The following is a 17,503-nucleotide window of genomic DNA, read 5'->3' on the forward strand; positions in this document are numbered from 1 at the left end:
AATTGGGCCGCCTGATAGAAAGGAATGAAACCTTCAGACCGGGCCATGGAGGACAAGCATTCAGAAGAGATTTTTTTTTCTTCCGGGGAGCTTGTTTGCCGCTTTATCAATCTGCACTTTCCCAGGAGAAAAAACAATTCCAGTTGACCTTAAAAGCGGAATATTAGCTTACGCATGCGCTCGTTATTGAGGAGGTTATAGGTTGACGTTTAATGGATGTTGCCGTGGTGGTACCTTTTGTGCTCGCCCGTGTCCGGACAAGGGCCCATCAAACTAAAGTAGCATGACAATAGTTTATCTTGGCCCGCCGGTGCTGAGGAGGTCTTTTTAGGGATTGGCCGTTAACTGCTGAGCGCGGGGGAGTGGAGATACTCGAACGGCGCTTCGACCTGGGAGAGCGCAACTTTGAGGTCTGACCTTTTTGGAACAATTCCACATCAAAACAAGAGCTTTGACGCCCTTTTTTAAATAGTTTGCGCGTGAATGGGGAACATCTGATAACGCGGCGGTCCCCTGCTACGACGCCACAAAGCGTCGTTCCGATCCGTGCGAAGATTTCGACTTCGCTCAAAGGATGAGCAAAGTATGGCGGCCATTAAACTTGAATTTGGCTGTCATTTGATACTTCATGAATGTTTCAGTGAATTTCAAATCGGCAAGATTTAGCCTCGACGGGAGCGCCGCCGCCGCCGCGTTCAACCTATTTTCCCTTTACGAACTTCGCCTAGTCCCCAAAACGACTCCCTAAATGTTGAGCGCGTCGGGGTGCGGCGATAAAATAAGCGCCGCCGTCTCGCCGTATAGAGTTGCTTTCATGGTGCCCCTCTGTAGTGCTTTGTCCAGTACTTCTGGATATGATATCATCTATTAATAATGTATTGGCAATGGATTACATAAAAAGGGAGCAGAAATAACATCCAATATTCATGCCCCCTGAGCTCGACTGTGTCCAATCCGTTTGGCCCATAAAACCTTCGCCCCATTTCCATATCCGCTGCGGGTCACGACAGGTCCGCCGCACAAAGGCTCACAGAACAGCTCCGGAAAAGGGCAGTAAAAAATAAAATAGAAAAAAAAAACGGGTGGCTTTCTGAACCCATATGAAGCAGCCCCCGCTAAAAAAAAAAAAAAAACTGTATTTCAGCGCCTGTGAGAAACCCGGTGCTGCGTTTCCCTCTTTAATTGTGCCACTTGAGAAATTGACGTGCCTCCGAAACATGGCATGAATCTCGCAGTTATTGCAGTCCCCTTGGCAGGGAATGTTGATCCAACATCTGCATGCTATAGAAAGTAATGGAAGTAGCAGAGGTGGCAGCTGCAACTCTACAGGAAGTGTGCCATTTTCAGGCAGCGGCGCTGCGAGAGCCGCTAACTGCCAGCCTGGTCTTGCAGGCGCCTCTGATTGCCAGGACACTCTGACAAACAGGCTGGGGATGGGAGCGCCGCATCCTGGGGGATGACAGCTTCTGTTTGATTGTCAATAAGGCTCATTAGCAGGAAAAATGGCAAATGCAAAAGCAGATTAAACGGCGCCCCGCCTTGTGTTTTATTTCTCCAACCGACTTTATTTCCCTTTTTTTTACGAGTGAGGCAAAAATCTTCACAAAGACGTACGATACTTTCTTGAAAATCTCACTTTCCGATGTCCTCCCCCACCCTCCAGGCAAGGAGCGGCCAACAAAGCGGCGTGTAAGGGCCTTTCCCTGAAGAGTCCTTGTCACGCGGCGCCAAACCTCTGTGATTATCGTTGTTTTTGCAGAGAGTGTCCACGCCTGCCAATACCGCTGTTCCATAAATGAATTTGGCCCCTCGTCAACGAATTACCTAACACGCAGAACTGTGTATGTGTCACATCCAATTCCAACTCACCGGCTTTGCTGGTGCGTGTCAGCTGGAGGACTTAATCATCAATCGTCAATCATAATAAGCGAAACACATTGATAGGGCGTCTCCTCGCCTCCCCCCTCCCTCCTCTCTCGCACAGTTAAATAAAAGTGTAAAGTGAGAAGTTAAAACTGACCTTGTTAAAAATCAGGAGCACAATTTATATTCCTAATTTAGTGTATGGATTAATTAGTCTTGGCAAGTGCGCGTTATCAGCTTCCATCTTTGCCTTGACATCACACAGCGCTTTCAAAAAAACATCTCTGGAATGATTTCTGTCAATGTAATCTGCATATGCCGTGATGTGTTATTTATTTTATTTGGAATATTTACAGCGCCGCACTTTTAATTAATACTTAATTGGACAATTTATAGAGAGGACTTATTCCGGCGTTAGCCTCTAATCAATAGCCTCCATCTCCCATCATGCAAAATTAATCACTCTGACCTGTTATCAGTGCGGCAACGCACGTGTGTGTGTGCGCACGTGCTACCTATGATGCTAACTGCTAACTGGCACGTACAAGGCTGAGGAATCTGGCTCATATTTTCCCCCTCCTCTGGCTGATCCAATCCTCGCCGTCGTATAGATGGCAGTCTGCGGGGGCCAGAGGCGCTGACAGAGCCCAGATGCTCCCAGTCTGTCTGGGGGGACTGGAGAGACTGGTGCCACGGGGTCCCGGAGCCTCTGAAGTGCCGCCCCCTCCGTCAACAGGACCAAGGCTAGACCTGCACTTTCTCCAGGCTGAGACACTCGCCATAGCACGCTCAGATTGATACGTGCCGGCGGAGGCTCCCACGTAAGGGGGAACGCTCGTCATCAGCCGGTCTTAATTAGAGAACGCCGGTTCTGTTCTCGGGTTCAGAAGGTTACCATGACATACTGATGCAAGGTTACTGGCACGCACTCACACATCGATAGCTCTCAAGGTTTTTTTTTTTCTTCACTTTCTCATTTACTGCATTTTTAGGACCATTACTACACATTAAGGGAAACAAACTAGTAGAGCAAATAAGTCAAACTTTATTCGGCCTCAATTCTTTAGCACAATTGCTAAAATGTTTAGACAGACTTAAAGAACAGTTTCTGAAATGATGACAAACCGAAAAGCCAGCATTGAACATGCAAAAACGAATTCTACATATGTTCAAAATTGAATGAAAGAAAAGCAAATCATCAGATATCAGAAATCTAAGGTGTTTACATTTTCAAAGGGAGGAAGTACAAAAAAACGTGTCAGGCCCTGTCGCCTTTGTTTTCTGTCATGTTTCACACAACAAATATTACACTAGCAGGTTATTTATAAAACCTGATTATAAGGCACACTATCATTTTTAGAGAATATAAAGTGTGTCTTATAGTTTTGTAAAAAAAACGAATCCTGCTCAATGTCGTCACGACTGCCTGAAGCAGAGCCTACAAGTCTCCAATCGCTTTCCCCTCGTCCCTCTCTAAAGATGCCTCGTGTGTGATGATATTGCTCTTTGCGGTGGCAGCGCTAGCGTAGCATAGCGACGGCGGCATCTGAGGCGGCCACGGCGGCGGCATCTGAGGCTGCCGCCGCGGCAGCTGTCGTGGCTGGCTGCACGGTGCCTCGCTGTCAGGGCCTCCGAGGCCAGCCGGTCCCGGCAGACAGACAAGAGGGGGAGGAAACCCGATAGTGCGGCCAAGCCTCGGTCTGACTATGCGAGCTATCTATTCCCGTGTCTGTCTGGCTGACTGGACTATCTGCATAGCAAACACTCCTCCGGCTTGCCGCCGGCACTGTGCCCATCTCAGCTTGCCTCACGTGCTCCCCCCGAAAGTTTCTAATTCTTATTTTCTAAAGCCGGCAAACTTCTTGGAAATAATAAAAAAGCCGCTATGAATGAATCACTGATGTGGCTGCAGGACCCAGTTCGCCTTTCTACCGAGGGAGGGGGGGGGGGGTTGCGGAGTTATGATCCGACACGTATAAGGAGCAAGACACGGAAGCGTGGAGTGTGTTTGTATTTGATGTGGGGGAGAAAATTGTTCTATAATGAGGAGGGGTGCCAGGATACGAGATGGGAAGCGGGGAGTTGCAGACAGGATGTAAGTTATGAGAAGGAAACCAACGTCGGGGCCGCCGTTGTCGCCGCGCTAAAATTTTTCGGCCGCCGGTGATGAATGCAACCTGGCCCGGGTCAAAAGTATGAACTGGCTAGCAACATATTCTTTGTGGGGAGTGTGTGTCATGTGTGTGGTGTGAGAGAGAGAGAGAGAGCGCATGCGAGGGGGGTTAATAAATGTTGAATCAAACGCCGCACGAGACACTCACACTCCTTAAGGGTTGCCCATTAGCGCTGTGTGGGTGCATGGGGAGTTTATCAGTGTCTGGGTGATTTATGAAGTCAGACTCAATATCATCCACTTCACCCACACACATATGGACGTGCACATGTGCGCACATGAGCACGCGTGGCCGCACGCTCGTGCACCCACTGAAACCGGGGGGGGGGATATTAGGGCAAAATTAAAGCTTTGGCGTAATGAGATGGACTCGGCCTCCTTTAATCAAATTCTGACTGTTGGATATCCAAAATGATAAAACACCAATAATACCGCGAGTACCAATATATCATAGGGTATGTAAAAAAAGAAAGAAAAAAAAGCTAAAAAAAAGGTGTGAAATATTTAATATAAAGCGTTGCCTAGGGTACCTGAGCAATTACACGGCCAATTACTGGCGGCTCGGCGGACGCTTTGAAGCTGGACTTGTTTTCAACAGCTCCAGACGGCAGCAACTCCGCTCGCTAAATTTGTAGCATTCCGCTGAATTTAGTTAGCCATGAGCAAAAAAAAAAAAAAAAAAAAAAGAAAAGAAAAGGAGGGTGCTTACAGTGCACTTCAGAGTGCGCCGAGCTTAAATGGGACCCCTTGTGGCTGTGTCACAACTCCCTTCGTTAGGGGGCTGACTGTAGCCTGTAGTCACCACAGGCATCATTAGCCCTCTGTGAAAGCGCAGACTGGCTCTCATTCTTCATCTGCCTGTCTGCCGCCTCCACGTCCGTCCGCGCTTACCGACGGCAGCATTGCCGGTCGCTCCGGCGGCGCGTCGGAATTCAAAAATGCAGCGCAAAAAAAAAAAAAAAAAGTTGAAATGTATTCAAGGGGAGGGCCGCTGGAATTGGATCAGTAAAGGTTAGAGTCGAGGTTATTTTAGGAGGTTGGATTATTAGGCTACCTGTGCTGCACAGAGGAGGAATAACTATGGACATGTCAGGGTCACTCTGGAATTGCATTAGACGGTGAGGAGAATCAAGAATTTAATAAGGGGGAGAGAAAAGAAGCAAAGCGTCAATGCAACAAAAGATCCTTAAGGGGGGGGGGGGGAAGTACTGGAAATGTTCACTCAAACCACACACACACATATACACACACTCCCCGTTGCCCCCTCCATATGGTCCTTCCGAGATAAAACAATTGCTCTCAAAAGGGATTAAACGCGGTTGCGCGGGGAAATGGAATAACATATAAACACGTAAGTTGCGGATCAAATGTGCAAAGATGAATTCCAGGTTGAAATGTTGGGATGTCAGTTTTGCCGTTCTGCACTGCCCTCTAATGGAAAACGCTTGGCTCGGAGAGAGCGAGCGAGCGAGGAGGGAAAGCGAGAGAAGCGGCTCTGCACAGACTTCGTGAAAGACACGCGGCCTAATCGTTAATGAGCCCGAGGCGGTCAACTTTTTATTGTAAATAAACGCAATTAAAAATGATGAAAGGCTCTAATTTGACAGCGTGGATTTGAAAAGGCTGTCGTATATAAAATGCATCGGCGAGACGTCGACGGGAGCAAACGACGGGATCTAAATGGAGACGAAACGAGCGCGCCGCTACAAAGCTTTGTAGCGGCAAAATTTCCGAGCCTTTATCACTGGATGTCGAACAAAGCACTCGCTTGGCAGGAAATTAAAAAAACAACGAGAGGTACAAAGACTAATTCCGCTCGCAGGAAAAAAAAAACAACAATAACAACAACAATACAAGAGACATATTTTTAAGGGAATAATAACGCTTTAGAAAAACCATTCCAAGCGCTTTCTGGCAAACGCGGCAGAGGCCCACGGGAGCATTGCAATGTTTGTAAATCCGACTCTTCTCTGTTTAAGTTATTTTTGTACGTTCTAATTCGGCGACGACTCGCTAGCGCATTAACTATGCGAGCATCTCTATTCTTAGATTTAAAAAAAAAAATTGAAATGGAATATTTACGTTTGCACTCAACTTTGCGCTTGTGTTTTATGTGTTTGTTTTTCCTTTTTTTTTTTCCTTCTTCAGTACTTGATCGAGTTGGCGTCGGTCGTGCGTCAGCCGTCGCCCCTCGTGGGCCAGCAGCCATTGTTTGAGTCGGTCGCCCCGGCCGCTCATGTACGGGCCGCTCTGGCCGCTGCTCGAAATGACTCGGTGGCAGGGGATGATGAGCGGAATCTGGCACGGGCAAACAAAAGAGGAATTCATCCCCCCAGGAAGCGGACGTGCAACTTTTGCAAATGTTGTGCAAGCACATCTTTTGATGTCTTATCTTTTTCTGGAAAGGTACAATTATCTTCCCTGCATTTATTTTTTTTAAAACCGCCTCAGTAATACAATTCACTGCAGAGAATTGAATTTTAAGAATAACCCTATGAAGTGTAAATACAGTCAAATATCTCAAAACAAAAAAAAGTGGGAGTGGCTGTCTCTTGACAAGCACTTCCTGGTCCAAATATATTATGGATGTAAGCGTAAACGGCGCAACTTGAAAGTAAGCGTCGTGCAGATAATGTGAATCTGCACTTTGTGAGCTCAAAACAAACAAAACAAAGTGCCACAACAAGAAACGTCGGGTTTGATGGCGCCCGATCGCACATTGGGGCTGATGGCTGAGTCTATGGCGATAAATGTTTTTTCCCCCTGCTCGTTCAAAGTGTAAAGCAAAGAAGCAATCAAAAATTAATGGGCAAAAACACCAGCAGGATGAATATTCAATCGAGAGGGTGTCAACATTAAGATCTGATAAGCCTGTGATCATTAAAAAGAGGAAGTCGGTGGAGCGTTTACTCTTATTGCAGACGACTGCCAGGGGGGTCCCGGGTTCTTTGTAAACTAAATGGCTGGAGAAAGATTAAACAAGCCAGCCTAAAACGCTTCGATCATTGTAAATTCCGAACAAGAGCGGCGCCGATGCTTGCCGTGAATCACTGCAATTATTTCATGTCAAACGCTCCTCCATTGATTGGTTAAAAAAATAGAAATAAAAAAAAAAAATTGTCGCTGCCAACAGGGCGGCGCCGAGGCTGTAATTTCTGGTTGATCATAACTTGATGGCTGCCGTTGCATATAAAAGTTGGATGTGCTTCGGATCCATCATTAAAGCCGCTCCCAGATCAACAGCAATAAAACTTTCCGAGCCCCGGATTAACCTTGCGGACAGAGAAATACTGCTCCGGTATTCAGATCGATATTGTTCCCCGGGTTCGGAGGGAGAGCGGGGTACCCTCAAGGCCTTCGGATCTGCCTCCTGACTGTGCGGGTGGGGGGGGTGGGAGGGCTGCGCCGTGGTGGGGGCGAGCGGGTAGGGGGGGTGGGAGGTTTAGCAGCGGATATGCGAGGACGCTCCACACCGGGCTTATCGATACTCAAATCCTGGCGAGGAACGAGAAGGCGAGGATCGATTGAGCACACTGAGCTTTTGGCGGCCCGAGCTGGAGCGGCTGACAAGTAATTGACACTGACAATCTGACTCTGGATCAGTATCACTGGCTCAGGCTCTCACCCTCCCCTCGGCAAAACTGCCGAGAGAATATGATTCTGCCCTCCAGAAGCGACGCCACTGGCGAGTGTAACTAATCAAGTATGTACAAAAAATGTTACATAATGTGAAAATATAAGACGGGAAGAAACTGACGGACTGGGTTTGTGTACGAGAGGTGCCCACAGCGCTACACGGGCACCGCTAAACGGCCTTTGATCAGAGGGTTTGATCAAAACGAAGACACACCACTTGCCCTCTGGCCCTCCGTTCGGTGCAAAGACGTGCGGGGCCGAGCTTCCTCCGTGAGGTAAAAGGTACGGGGGGGCTTAACATCGTGTAGACGACGCCTTTTCCTTTTCTCTCATCCGCTGAGAGGGCCCGGACAGGATAGGATGCTTGTTAAGTAACATATCCTGCATGAGGTCGAAACCTTGTCCCGGCAAAATAGTCGCAAGACTCCCAAAATGGCAGATTGCATCATCAAAGGCCATTTTCAACACTTTCATTATTGGACAAATTACGGGGTGGACTGACCGCAATTTACCAAATTGTAGCTTACAAAGGTTCGGCCTGATGCCGGAGGAATATAATATTACATATTTTATAATAATATATATATTTTGGACATGTGTTTGTGTTTTTAATGCTGTTTACACTTTGTTTTGTTTGTGCATGCTTTTTAAAAAACAAAGCATAAAGTTGTATGAAGGTGCATAGCTGTGATATTTTGGAGGTGTGATTTATTTATTTTAGGGGTTATAATATTATATATTTTATGATATACATATTTTGGACATGTGTTTGTGTTTTTAGTGCTTTTTACACTTTGTTTTGTTTGTGGATGCTTTTTAAAAAACAAAATAATAAAGTTGTATGAAGGTGCATAGCTGTGATATTTTGGAGGTGTGATTTATTTATTTTAGGGGTTATAATATTATATATTTTATAATAATATACATATTTTGGACATGTGTTTGTGTTTTAGTGCTTTTTACACTTTGTTTTGTTTGTGGATGCTTTTTAAAAAACAAAGCATAAAGTTGTATGAAGGTGCATTGTTGTGATGTTTTGGAGGTGTGATTTATTTATTTTAGGGGTTATAGATAAAAAGGGGATTTGAGCAAATTATTATTATTATTATAAGTATACACAAAGTTAGGGGCCCTTTTTATTATTAATCAGTACTCAGGAGCTAATACAGCTCTACATTCCTAAAAGTATTTGTCTCATGTATGTATTATTATTATTACTAGTATGTATTTTGTCTTATTTAGCTAGTATACAGAATATTTGAAACATTTCACAAAAATTTCAGCAACAATACACACAACAATGACAGTGTAAATGGTTCAATCAATACATTTCATGAGTGAGCACATTTTTATGCAGGCTGAATTAATTAATTTGTGCATTTGTGCCTTCATGCTAAAAGTGTGTTTACATTGCAACCATGTTTTTAGCTTAGCACAAACTAAAATGACGTGAAATAGACAATGAATGGAAGGTCTCATTTGTGCTAATCAATCGACTTACCGTGGCTGATGATTTAACATTGCAGGTCAAAATGTCTCATTAGCACTCATTTTCTTTTGAAAGCCTAACTGTGCTCACTTCTATAATCACATTTGAAAACGTGTTGGAAAAGCGTCAGTGACACCTACCGGGTTCTTCCTCATGGCCCCGCCTACCGCCCGAGCCGCTCGGGGGTTTCCCGCCATCTCAGCCAATTGTTTGTATGAGACCGTTTCTCCAATTTTCACGTCTCGGAATAGGACGTGCAACACGCGACTGGTGAACGTGTCTGTTGGGGGGGAAAAAAAAATTATCAATCAGAGTGACCGTTGACAAGAAATGGCTGCGTTCAAGTACACAAATCCAAAAATTGGACACGTTCATCTTCGTTTTAATTGGCTACCCGTTTCTCCGCTAAATACATGCAAGTCCCTCCATTTGACCTTAGCGCGTGTAATAATACGGTACAGTAGCTGATGTGAGAAAATTATTTCCATGGCGGAAGGAGGAGGAGGAAAAAAAAAAAATCTAGGTTATGCACTGAAAGGTCACAGCTAAAATTAAAAAAGTTGGCTCCTTCATTTAAAAGGATTAAGAGAGGCCAAAAAGACGGCAAATCTGCTCCAGATTTTTCATAATAATCATTTGAATGTTGCATACCATTTGTGGCAGCCGGATGACTTTGAGGTTAATCAGACCAATTTGTCCTTTTAATTGCTTTCTATTCAGAGTAGATTCATTATATCATGGCCACTTAAATGGCAGAATTCTTCAAATCATCCGCAGCTTAAGCGGCCACATTAACAGCTCTGATTTCATTAGCACTTTAGCGCTAGCTTTATCTTTTTTCTTTCCACCTCTTTCTTTTTCGTGGATTACCAGGCGAGGCGTGTTTGTCTAGGGCCGCAGTTGATAAAAAAGAGGCGTTTGAGGGGGGGGAAAAAAATAAAAAAATAAATCCAAACGCACCGCCGCCGCACGAGCTTTTGTAAGCGAGCGAACAACACTTTGCGCGCGAGAAGCTAACACGACGCGGCAACAATGGTCTCGTTATCAAGAGGGGCTGAACTTTGTCTGGTACACACGCAGTCATGAAAATTCAATTAGTGATCTCCCATTCTCTCTCATTTATATGGTCTAAGAGAGCACATGACAAGTGATGGAGAGGAACTCCCGCCTAAATTGGCATTGTGTGAAAACATGTCACACCCCTGTCTCACTTCTACAGAGTGAACATCTTTTTGCTCCCCAGGCTCCCTCGCTAGCTCAGAGTCACTCTCGGCTACACAAAGCCACGCCGACGAGGCAATTTGCCTAAACTGGGGGGAATAAGTGTAAAACCTAAAGGGGATACGTTTGATTGATGCGTACCCGTGTGACTTCTTTGTCTTCAACCAGGCCCGTAGGTACTGTTTAATCATTTTTCAGGTAATAATCACGCTGTCAACGAGACGACGGGGCTCTTACGCAGACGGAGCTCGTGTTATGACGAGGGAAGAGACGCCCCCTCCCCAAATTTCCTTTATGCATTACCCCCCCACCCAAAAAAAAATGACACGACGTGCATATTGATATCACTTTGTCACTGATGTGCCGACGAGTTTGCCCGAATCCCGCGTCGACCCGGCAAATAACACAAAGTCGACGTTTGAGCGTGAACGCTGCAACAAGCACTTCCTGTTGTTTACTTTTTTTTTTAAACCTCTCACGACTAATTCCCAGCAGGCTTCCCGGCGACACGAAGGTTAAAGAATGGCGCCCTCATCAGCGAGAGGCTTGGCCGAGCCTCGGTGGTTTTCCCCCGGCCTCATACTTCATAAAGAGACTAATACGCTGTTGTTGGAGGTCAGGACCCTCTTTAGATGGGGCGCGCTGATGTCAATTGCGTGAATAAAAGTTGAGAGGAACCACTTCTATGTTTACAGACCCTAACCCTAACCCTAACCCTAATGATGTCACGGGCGCAGGAGGCCAGGCGATAGGGCGGATTGGCCGATTATGAATTGATCGACTCCTATGATTGATTTCCTCATTATTTGAGATATGAGGGCAATTTGAACGGAGGTGGGAGGAGCCAGGGGGTGTGTGTAGTAAAAGTGAATTCCATCTAATGACAGCTTCAGCGTCATGACTCGCAGCTGACAGTCACCTCGTCGAATGCGAGAATGAAAAGTCGAAAAAAAAACGACAATGGTGGAAATGCAGCTAGCTCATTATCCTTTGTGTCTAATGGGGGGGGAAGACTTTGACTCCCAGTCAAAGTGTCTCTGGAGTCTTGAGGGATCGGCGCGTTTGAAGGCTGACGGGGTGCTGATGATTCTCTGATTATTCGATATTCTGAAAACGTTCATTTCCCTAATTCCTCTCCACATCACACGAGCGAGGCCTGGTGAGTGTCTCATCTCGCCCTGCGCTGCTCTGCACAGGGGGGGGAGGTTCAAGCTCCTGCAGGAACGCAGTCATTTGGGCTTTGAAGAGCGCCCCTGTAAGCCCCCCCCCCCCCCCCCCCCACGCACCCCCAATCTCAGCTTCTCGCACGTTCCCCGCACCGCTTACCGAGACTAAGATCCTCTCGTCTGTTACATATGGATGTATAATTAATGAGATAAGAATATGCATCGTTTTAAGAACCCACGATGGTGTCTGTGTTTTCCTGGAGGGGGAGGGGGGGAGGGCTGAGAGCGTGAATGACACACGCGCACACTCGCCACTGCCGTTACCTCCGAGGACCAAACTTGCGTGTGATGTTCCGTCTGACAATCAGTCTACGAGGCGGGCGGGAAAGCGCCAGCCACCTCGGCTTCTCCTTTCATGTCACCTCGGCGGCTGCGCAAGGTATACGGTGACAGCTAATATGAAAAGTGGCTTGTTTTGTCACAAACGTGTAAATAAACATGGCAACACTTCAAGCCAAGGTCACAACTCAATATTACATGACAAGTGTAGCGAGAGTGCTGTCGCTCCCCTCTCGCAAGATAACCCGGCAAACGAAAGTTGCTTGTCGCGGATTGTAATGACCTGATTAAACTTGTTTTTTTTTTTTTTGCTTTTACCTCGGCGCTTGCAAGGCTTTATATTTATGAATTAAGCAGAAAAAAAAAACCCAACATCTCTCTATTGTCCTCCCTCAAAAGACAAATCCTCTGGATGCAAACATTTAACATTTCTTGGGCGTGGGCCCTAAAGCCGCTATTTACCCGGCCCCAAAACAACAGGCGAGGGAGGCAAAGTGCCACGCGGCACAATCACCTATTCAGATCAGGTACTAATGAAGAATTCCATCTATCCTGAAATTTAATTAAAACCCCAAAGACTTGAGATGAGATGCGATTTGAAAGAGCCCGGGGCTGGTACACAAGCACTCGGTGGCGAAGGGAACGGCGCTGAAAGGTGATATCGTAATTGGTCCTGATGTATTTCTGCATCGCCTTTGCGGGAGCGCGGGACTCGGCGGCCGCGTACGCCGGGAGTCTCGGCGGACTACCTGCTCATTGAAAATGCCATCACTCAAGCGCTGCGGCTCTGCATGAAATTAGAGGCAAAGTGAGGCCTGATTGCAGGGGAAGGCGCACGCAATTGTTAAATGCATATATTAGAGACGCTTTTTCCTTTTGGGGGTTTTCACGCTTTTTCCTTTTGGGGGTTTTCTTTTTTATCCGTGTGTAGGTGTGATTATGCGTCAAAATGAACACTTTGCCAAAGTGTTTCATGCAACAAAGCCTGTGAACTTTGACGGTTCAAAAGCGTCGACGTGGTTTGCGAATCCGTGAGGGCGAGTCGAGACTTTTGTCCAGGGGTGCACGATAATTTAATATCAAAATGTATCGTGATACAAGCTGAAGCGATATCGATAGAAGTGATATTGATGGGAAAAAAAACAATGGGAATCATTCTGCATAAGATGTTTGATTTTGGCCCAAAATGATCACCTAATAGGAAATTTGGAGCACAAAGATATTTGGAATAGTATTTTTCCTTTTGATTTTTTGTTTCTTTAATAAAGTGGTTTTTAATTTCATCTGGAACCAATTCAATAGTTTTTCTTATTTTAAAATGCTAACAAGGTTATATCACCTCAATTTCGTCCTTTTTTCTTTCGGGTCCTTATATTGAGGAGTAAAAAAATAAAATAAAAATTTTAGGATCATAATTCACACTTAAAATTTCAGCCCTGCTTATGTCTTTATTTGGCGACCCGCAAGATTCGCACACCCAGCGAGAAAGGACCCTAATTGTTCGTTTTTTTTGTCATTCCGAGGTGGCTGCCCGGCGCCGACAGTAAGCTCATTCAAACTTTACCACCATTCACATGTTCTCATTAAAAGAGAGCGACGGGGGAAGACGAAGAAGGGGGGGGAAAAAAAAAGCCGCTTCCTGTCTAAAAAATGTCAAGAGTGGAATTCGATCAGTTTCAAAGAATGTGCCAAGAATCATGGGAAAGCTTGCCAAGACTAACACGCGTGCTAAGAGCCTCGGCAGATTACTGAAGCAAGTTACAGCTCTGTGTTCTGTTCAGTTCTCCCCTCGCTCGCTGGCTCGGCCCCTCCCTCCCCCTTTCTCACAGCTATAAAATACTTCATTCTAAACACAGAGCGCCAGTGAGTGTAAGTGATGTAACTGACAATTAAGAGTGAAAGGCTGATCCCGGCCACGGCTCTGAAAATATTTATCCATGACAGACCTGCTCCGAGGGCGGGGTGGTGAAAGGCGGGCGGCGGCGGGAGAGTCCCAGCGCCGCTCGGATCGGCGAAGTACGCCCGGAGCCATTCCAGGCAACGCCGCAACTCGGGGCTCGTTTCCGCCGAGCCGCCGTTGACCGGGCGGAGGCTCGGGGGGCCCTCGCCGCTCCTGCGGAGGGACGAGGTGGGGGATCAGAGGAGCAATCACAATACGACATTCCTGCTCAAATACGCCACCGGGGTGTAAGCGGATGCCGGCGGGGTCGGGCGCACCGTGACATAATTCGCTGAGTGAAATCTAAGTTGTTACGGGGGACACGGTGGAATACAAAGTTACACCGTTCTTCTGTCACTCCGCTTTAGGTGAAGGATAAAAAAAACAAGCATGAGAAAATGTCAAGACACTTGGAACACGGATATTTTGAACAATGTACATATTTCATACGGCCATGATGCCGGAGGGATTCCATGCTTTGAGTCACACAGCGGTCAATGGAAACTCAAAATCTGTTTATTTGGCTGCTTTATCAAGGGCTCCATACTTGAAGTATTTTTTATAATAATAATTAATTTCATAATTAATTATCTGATTATTCCGGCTCTAAGTTTCACATAAGTCAGCAAAAAAAAAAGGCTTTGTGTCTTTTTCAGGTAATCCTTTTGTTTTGCCTGATTCTGATTGGCTAAGAAAATGTTAATAATGGTAACAGAAATTAAAAAATATATAAAACTACAGTCGCAGGGTTAAGATTGTTGGATTGTTGTTGGAAGAAGTCAAGACATCCAGCTTTTGGATAACAAATACTTTTGGGTCTTCTGGTCTCTCGTCCAAACTGTAACTATAGTTTAAGTGATAGAAAACGTCACTTTACCATTTCTTTTCCAGGAATGACTTTCTTTGGGATTTGGTTCCAAATGACCTCACCATTGACACATTTTCTTTTGATCCGTGGTGGGGAAGGAATTTAGTTTTAAAAATACACTCGGGTATTTTTAACAATGTATACTTTTCAATGTTTTGGCCACATGCAGACTGCGGTTAGGTCACTCAAAGTTTTTTTTTTTTTTTGCAAAACTCCAGCCATGGTGAAGAAACACCGAATAAAAATCAAGGTACTACTTGTAGCTTTTATTTTTTGCATATAGCCAGATTGTTTATAACACTTGAAGTTTTTTTTAATGTGTGGAGCAAAAAGAAAAACAAAAATCAGTTTGAACTAGTGTGGCCCTACCCTTAAGTAGAGTATGATGGAAATATAAAGAAAACATTCTTAGGCCAAAAGGAACAATCTGCAATAGTTTAACAACATTAAGGAAGTGGAGTCATTTCTGTGGGAGGGGGCGAGTCGTGCAGCTGTTTGAGAGGTAAAAAGTTAAAGAGCTCGCCATTAACAAGAGTTTCAACTCTTCCTATGTGGACTTGAGAGTTCATGACAAGAATAAATTGATTTCTTTTTGGGCTGCAGCCACGCTGGCGAGCATCGCGCCACGCTTGGAGGAATTTGCCGACGGTCGAGTTGGCATCGCTTAACAGCTGAATTTCTCTCTCGCCCGCTGACCACCCCCTAGGTCAACGCGAGCAAACCGACCCATATTTGACACTTAAAGACCCAACTGGGAAGGTCTTCTCTCTTAGCCGAGCATTACGGCAAAGTGGACCTCAAGCTGTGATGCGGATCTTCAAGCGGGGCGCCGATTCCATTAACTGCTGTTACGGCGCTTATAAATAAATAACGTCACCATTTAAGTGCCTCTCTTTCAAAATTGCCTTATCCTGTACGGTATTAATAATAGACATTTACTTTGTTAAACACGGCGCGTCCCCTTTTCCCGCTCGCCGTAGTGTCTCGAACACTTCGGCAGGTCACGTCTTTGATAGTTGCTAGTTAGCGAGCAGAATTATGCAAAAATGATTTCGAAGAAACTTTGGGACAAAAAAACATCCCATTAGTGTGCGATGTGGATTCAATTTAACGGGCCCCTCCCCAATTTGGGTCGATACAACTTGAGGGCAGATTCAGCCATGTTTGGTGCTGATCCAAATTGGGTTTGATTGACACAGAGGTCCACTGGCGGCATTCCCGACATGTGACGCCGGGCTTCAACAGCAACTTAAGCGACAAAACATCTCCGGCTGCTTGTACAGTTTGCGTCCGCGCCGTGAAAAGCCTCCCGGGTGCCGTTGAGCGGCGGCTGCAAATACAGTCCGAGGTGTGACGACTCTCATTTCGACATCAAGCGCGCTTCGGTTTATCGTTAGGAACTCGCCGGTGGGGTCCGAGCGAGCCCCTCTCAAACAATGGCCGCGGCTCATGGCAATCTCCAGTCGGCATGGGTGAGTGGCCAGCCAGCTCCTACTTGTCATTGTCTCTCTTCCACCCCCCCATTTCTTCCTCACCAATGCAACAATTTTCAGGCCACCTCTCTCTACCCCCCCCCCCCCCCCCCCCCTCCCCTCGCTCTCTTTTCGAGAGGATGTTCCAGCCGCTGCACACTGACAGCTCAGGGATATCGTTGTGTGGAAATGTTCCTGTTGGACCCGGAGGCCCTTACAATCTACCGGACAAAGGCTAGCGCACCTTTGCTTAAGGCGTGTCACCTTTGACCCCTCCCCCCCGGCTCGCACATCACACTTGTCACCGTGGTTAATTCGCCCCGCCCTCTCTCACCCCCCCCGCTCCCGTCACGGATGCGCCCCGCTTTGGTGAGTGATACAACATTGACAGTAGTAAAAGTTAATGCAATGCAGCACATGTTATGGCTGGTAAACAAGAGGCAAATAAATAAATAAAAGCGGGGGAACAACATGAGTGGAGCTGAAGTCTGTCACCTCCAGGTGCGATGGGGGATTGTTTCCAAAGAGCACCAGGGCAGTGGAGATGTATGTTGCACGCAGGCAACATTTCCACTCTCCTCGGTGACTCATAAATTAGTCTGCAACACAACGTTGCCGACGGTAAAACCACTCCAGGGATGTCAGCATTGGTTTGTCTTCATTGAGAGTAAAACCGTAACCAAAAGAAAAAAAAAACAATCTAAATAAAATACATGTGTGAGATATTGTAATTTATCAGTGATGATCTTGAGATTTAAATGGCTTGACGATTAATCGGTCAGACCCTACGCTTCAACATTTGATATAACATTTTGGGCCTAGCCTAATTAAAATGATCAAAATATATTTGTATAAATATAAATAAATATAAAAAATAAATATTTATAGTCAAAATATTATGTTTTTTATTTATTAGTAATAAATAATTTCTTAGTACTTGTGAATTAATAAGAAGAATACTTCATCAAGTTTTGATCAATTTTGGTATATGAATTGACAGCTTTTTTTTTTTCCCCAACTATATTTTCCATATTTTTCCTTTTATCCATATCCAACCTGCGATTGAGGTCACGGAAAATATTTTTACCCCACCACAAAAGTACAGTAATTGCTTCCAAAGTGCTACTCCACTTTTCCTTCTCGTCAGACAAAGAAAACTATCTCCATCTATACAAGTCTTGCGGCCAGTTATCATATTTTGACTCCATCACAGGTAATAACAAATAATTCAGGGCTAGCCAGGATGCGCTGCACTAAAAAGAATATTTCCCTTGATAGTAGATTGTGATTCCAGAAAATTTCTAATATTGTGCTCCTGTCACAATCAATTTCCAATT

The 17,503-nt window shown here is 45.5% G+C and overlaps 1 protein-coding gene across 7 annotated transcripts in view; it reads right to left on the minus strand.

Moving 5' to 3' along the window:
• mgmt (O-6-methylguanine-DNA methyltransferase) overlaps positions 1–17,503 on the minus strand; it is a 159,789-nt gene that overhangs the window by 68,217 nt on the left and 74,069 nt on the right. For 5 of the 7 annotated variants that reach the window (XM_088385482.1, XM_088385483.1, XM_088385481.1 and 2 more), the window contains 3 exons: positions 13,834–14,000; positions 9,302–9,441; positions 2,924–6,334 (listed from right to left, as the gene is read on the minus strand). In XM_088385482.1, coding sequence (XP_088241608.1) covers positions 6,146–6,334; positions 9,302–9,441; positions 13,834–14,000 — 496 coding nt within the window. In that variant the 3' untranslated portion in view covers positions 2,924–6,145. Of the gene's footprint in view, positions 1–2,923; positions 6,335–9,301; positions 9,442–13,833; positions 14,001–17,503 lie in introns of those variants that run through there. The other 2 variants (XM_088385485.1, XM_088385487.1) reach the window with 1 other exon arrangement.

The sequence above is a fragment of the Syngnathus floridae genome, chromosome 9 (assembly GCF_059516105.1).
Source record: "Syngnathus floridae isolate MCC-2025c chromosome 9, RoL_Sflo_1.0, whole genome shotgun sequence".
NCBI classification, from domain to species: Eukaryota; Metazoa; Chordata; class Actinopteri; order Syngnathiformes; family Syngnathidae; genus Syngnathus; species Syngnathus floridae.